The 5,262-nt window shown below is 29.7% G+C and overlaps 1 protein-coding gene across 1 annotated transcript; it reads right to left on the bottom strand.

The window, feature by feature from the left end:
- Positions 1-2,637: 2,637 nt before the first annotated feature.
- On the bottom strand, positions 2,638-4,330 carry LOC130949894 (uncharacterized). The gene is made up of 7 exons (XM_057878499.1): positions 4,229-4,330; positions 3,781-4,048; positions 3,560-3,656; positions 3,362-3,446; positions 3,158-3,222; positions 2,936-3,068; positions 2,638-2,694 (listed from the first exon to the last, which is right to left on the bottom strand). Exons 1-7 carry the CDS (start codon positions 4,328-4,330, stop codon positions 2,638-2,640), a joined length of 807 nt encoding a protein of 268 aa, XP_057734482.1.
- Between the last annotated feature and the right edge of the window lie 932 nt (positions 4,331-5,262).

The following is a 5,262-nucleotide window of genomic DNA, read 5'->3' as shown; positions in this document are numbered from 1 at the left end:
AGATAAACATAAATAAGAACCAAAATCAATATAATTTATGTATATAAACAAATTCTTTCATCACATTGAAATTTAAGGAAGGGAGCAATTGAAATTGAACTGTATAGGATTTTATAGGTTTTTTCACATATTACAACAAAAGTATATTATTATTCAAATGCATAAAATTAGATCTTTTAACATTGAGATAAATAAGAGTACACATTAAGAAAAATTACATCAGTAATCGAAGAGTAAAAATTGCTTTAGTTTCATACTTGAATCTAAAAGAAATATCTGGTTTCCTAATAAATTAAAAAATGTTATCAGTAAGACAAAATAATAACACAAAAAAATTCATATTAGTTATTAGTTATAAGACAGATAAATAATATCAACTTTAAAAAAAATTTCATGCACATACGTAAGTCGTAAATTTATTGACCTAAGATCTCAAATGTAAGTAATTCTCCTAACACAACCAACTCCATCAATTCCAGTAACTCCACTACAAATAGCACTTTGAAATCAGTGTACTCGGATACCGATATAAAAAGGAAAAAGAACAGTTAATTCATATATATAAGGAAAGATATAAAAAAAATCCTAATAAATTATAAATATTGAAATATAGTTGATATAAGACCAAACATCAATGTTCTATTATATGTTGAAGGAAAAAAAATTTACCGATTAACACAGAGAAGAAAGAAAAAAATATTGGCATTATTTATTAAGACCAAACACAAACCTTTCGTCTCACTTGATGCAAACAATACATAGTCATTAATATCAACAAAGCTTGTGAATACATCATCAAGGATATCATGCATAACACCTTCATCTAACAAATAATATTTATGTAGTCATAAAAAAATAGCTTAAAGAATAAAATAATATCAATACTCATTTATTATAAACAACTATTTATAAGAATATACTGAAAATACTTGCTTACACACATATATATATATACCTCCATTAGTATATATTGATCCAACACAAGTTAGCATACTCTGAGATAAAAAGGCTGGTTGAACTATATAAGAATAATATAGAAAGAAAAATAAAAAAAATTTGTGAGATACCTTAGCTAAGTAATACATCATTTGTTAAAGAAACAATAATTGACAAAAGAATCAACTAACCATTTCTTATTCCAAATGTCTCATCTTTTTTCTCTTTATTGCCAATTTTCTTCTCTTTTTAGCATCTATAGATGATTCACTCATAGTATTATTTAGTAAATAATGATAACACAAGAAACAATAACTAAATGGAATGTCCAAACCAAATAAAAAAAGAACAACCTTTGGTCTTATATGAAAGAGAAATAGACTACCCTAGTTGAATAGGACATTTTAGCAAGTAGACCTCTTTAACTAATAGCAATTATAGTCTACCAATTTTAATAAAAAAAATCCTACTTTAGGAGCATGAGATGTGATGGATAAAAAAGAATGTACTTTTTTAATACCTAAGCTACATTAACCATTCTAGGCAAAATTTACTTATGAAATTCATCAAACAAAAGAAATGACCAAAAGATCACTTCCAACTTGTGATGGATAAAAAAGAATGAACTTTTTTAATACCTAAGATACATTAACCATTCTAGGCAAAATGCGCCTAAGAAATCCATCAAACAAAAGAAATGACCAAAAGATCACTTTCAACTTGTTCAATATAGATATATCAAGAAAGTACAAATCAATTCAACAACACATGAATATTCAATCATCTAAATACCATAAAGCATTCACTTGACAAAACCACATAAGTTAAGGAATAAACTAAATTGTAGAATGAGAGATTTTTATATCATAAAAGAGCTGCTGTATTTTATTGAATTTTAAAGAAATAAGTACAAACATAAAGTGCTAAATAGCTAATTTGCCTAGTGGCTAATGATATTGTGTCCACACCCTAGCACTTAATCTATTACATGAGAAAGATGCCCAAAAAATAATCCAAAAAACTTTTGATATAAAATATGAAAACACACATCATCACAAATATACCTTTGCGGGACTCAAATCTGAACTAGAGAGCTCAAACATTCTAACTATTGCAGCATCATCACAAACACACCTCACTAGATAAGTTCCTTTGAATTTCTCCATCCCAATAGGCCTACTAAGAACCTTGAATAACATAGTTTTTCCAACAATTTCTTGAAATATAGGAGGAGACTGTGTGTCAAACACAACCTACGAACAATATAAAACAGACACAACAAGAAAAATGTATTGGTAGAAATCGAAGGATAAGAAAACTCTTTAACAATAAACTTAGCATATAAAAAAAATAGCATTCGATTGACTTACATCAATATCTTTAAGATGTTCAAACAGTTGAGCACAAGTCTTATTCAGTAGGTAACTTGCCTCACGATCAAAGAGGACAAAAATAGAAACACCAGTAGAATTCTCAACCAACACCTTCATTCTAAACTTGAATTTTTTAAGATGCACATAAATACTGGCCTAAGGTTAACAACTACGCAAAAATAATTCACTATTTAACAAAGCACAAAGGAAGCATTGTAAAATATTTATTCCTAGGAGTCACATTTATAATATGGATGTTGCAAAATTGACAAAAATAAATCTCAGATTTTGTCTGAACACCTCTGCCACACATACAAGCAGAGTATCACTAAGGACCATCCTCAACTATTTCAGCTATTTTTGCTAGTACAACAAAAGTTCCAACCTAAAAATATAAGACCAGATCTATATATGTTAAGACATTATAACCAAACATAGTTGTAATACAAACTAAAACTGAAAAACTAAAATAAATACTAACAACATAGTATGTTCAAGTACAAAGGAGGACAAAAAGATTAATATCATTCCAAAACAAAGTAGTATTTACTAACAAATAGAAAAAGAAAATTTAACACAAATTATTGAAGAGTAAAGATGATAAAAAAAATTAAAGTGGTTCCAACCCGGTTGTTATCATCAAGCAACTTCACAGTACACCTAGGTGTGAGCTTCATAAATTCTTCTTCTATTCCGATATTTTTTTCAGAGCCAACAATGCCAATGGGTTGGGATGCACTAACTCCATGTGGAATAAAACTGTTAACAAATACAGCACCAACTTAAATAAGTAGAAAATGACAGCAACAACAACAAAAACACTAAAGAAACTACATGTATAGATATACCTCTGGGATGTCAAGATTAAATTCAAGCTTTGATGCAAACATAACATTTTGAAGTCCAACTCTACCTGAAAATAAAAAATAGATACATTAGTTACAGGAATATAATGGTAAAACCAAGTGAACTTGGATAACTGACACACCTAAAATGAAATTTACATGATACAAACCTCTAAAAATCTTAACTTTGGCAAGTTATAAAATCACAACTGGCTGTTCAGCATACCCAGAAGACAAAAATCGATTAAGTTCATTAACATATTCACCAAATAAGGCACACCGAATCCTATAACTGAAAACAACCAACAAAATCACCTACACTATTAGAAATTTGACTATACAAACACATGAAAAACACAAAAGAATCTCAATAAGAGGAAGAGGTAGAAATTAAAGAAGGCTAACTCATTTTCAGCAAGTTCCATCACATTCATCTTCATCTTCTTTCCATTTTTATCATATTCTTTCTCTTCTGACACAGAGACCAACAGACCCACCACATCTCAAATAAATATGAAAAAAAACTATTAGAAAATAATGATAACAAAACAACATTCTACAAATCACAAAGAAATAAGACTGCAATCATTCCAGACAAAAAAGTATGAGCAAATAGCACAACATACCAACTAAGAAATCGAAATCCTCTTTGGTTTCCAAAAATTCAGTGAATGAAGAGATTGTAAGAGCATATTTTGGAATAAAATCGTAGATAGCAGCCCTGACAGTGGTTCTGAATTGAAAAATCAACTTAAACTGATGCCTAGTGGCCCTATAAGATCCTTGGTTTGGCACAACAGAGAAGAGCTTCATGACATATACTCGATCCTCAGAGAGAAGTTGTTTGAACCTGTAAATCATAGTCTTCCAAATAGTAGCTTGTATCTTGCACCCCTACCAATCAACATAAATTATACTAAAAATCTGATAAATGACAAATCGAATAAAGAGAAAAATAAATTTAAATGAAACAAAATTTCAGACCTCGATATAAAAAAGGTAAAGAGAAACACATCTAAATACAAAAAGCAAATAGCTAAAAAATTTTAATAAATTTAGACCACTATAACTCACAGATTCATCAACCAAAATCATCTCCATGGCAGTTGCCATATTGAGGTTCCATACTTCCTTCTCAAGATTAATCTTATTAACTATATCCATGACAGTTGCCATATTGAAATGCAATTAAAGGATGAAAGACAAAATAGATTTCAGTCAATAAAACAGTAACTAATAAACACATACAACAACAACATGAATGTGAGAAAAATCTGCCATGATCAATGGGTTCTGCCTTTATTTATAAACACAAATCAATTGAGTAATTTGAATTTTGAAATCCATAAAACCCTTATTTTAGGAGAGAAAAAAAGAAGCAAGTAAGATAGAGATTTAAAAGATATTGATATTGATTGACCTTAGATATCAATCGAAAGATATTTGCGGCCCCACTAAATAATTATATATGTGTGTGTGTGTGTGTGTGTGTGTGTGTGTGTGTGTGATAATATGTGTTAGGTAGTGTATATATGTGATATTGAGCAAACTTGAGGAGGTGGAAGCTTGATTTGGGTCATTGGATGCGGAATTTTATTTGGTGTTGTTGTTTCTGAGCTAGCTTAGTGGTGTTGCCTTTGGGTTATATAAATAAATCGGCCAAGGTATGGTTTTGGTTTCTCGTATTTAATATATAATATCTTGTGAAAACTTAGGCTAAGTGACTATAGGATAGGTTGAAATTATATGATTGCGTTAAATGCTTAGTGAAGTTCATGAAGGATGTTGAATTAGTATGATAATAGGTTGATGATTATTGCTTATGATTGTTAGTTGATGATGTCGTAAAAATTAGGAATATGAGATATTGTCGATGTAAAATGTGATGTTGGGGGGTGGATTGTTAATTTGGTAAAAATGATTGATGAATAATGATATTGACGGTAAAGGACAAGAACATTGTATGTAGGAAATGTTGTTGATGACTGTGTTGTCATAATTTGAGAATTTTTGGGATTGAGACTAGTTAATATGAGGTATGATTGGTGGAAGTAGAGTGGGGAGTTGTGTTGGCTGTGTTTTGGTATGTTTTGGTGCAGGGTATTATT

The sequence above is a fragment of the Arachis stenosperma genome, chromosome 9 (genome assembly GCF_014773155.1).
Source record: "Arachis stenosperma cultivar V10309 chromosome 9, arast.V10309.gnm1.PFL2, whole genome shotgun sequence".
Taxonomy (NCBI): domain Eukaryota; kingdom Viridiplantae; phylum Streptophyta; class Magnoliopsida; order Fabales; family Fabaceae; genus Arachis; species Arachis stenosperma.
This window is presented reverse-complemented; position numbering and strand designations above follow the sequence as displayed.

Coding starts and splice junctions, on each gene's coding strand:
- LOC130949894 (XM_057878499.1), bottom strand. CDS start 4,330: ATGGCAACTGTCATGGATATAGTTAATAAGATTAATCTTGAGAAGGAA. Junction 4,049..4,228: donor TGATTTTGGTTGATGAATCT/GTGAGTTATAGT, acceptor GTTGATTGGTAG/GGGTGCAAGATACAAGCTAC. Junction 3,069..3,157: donor TTAATCTTGACATCCCAGAG/GTATATCTATAC, acceptor ATTTGTTAACAG/TTTTATTCCACATGGAGTTA.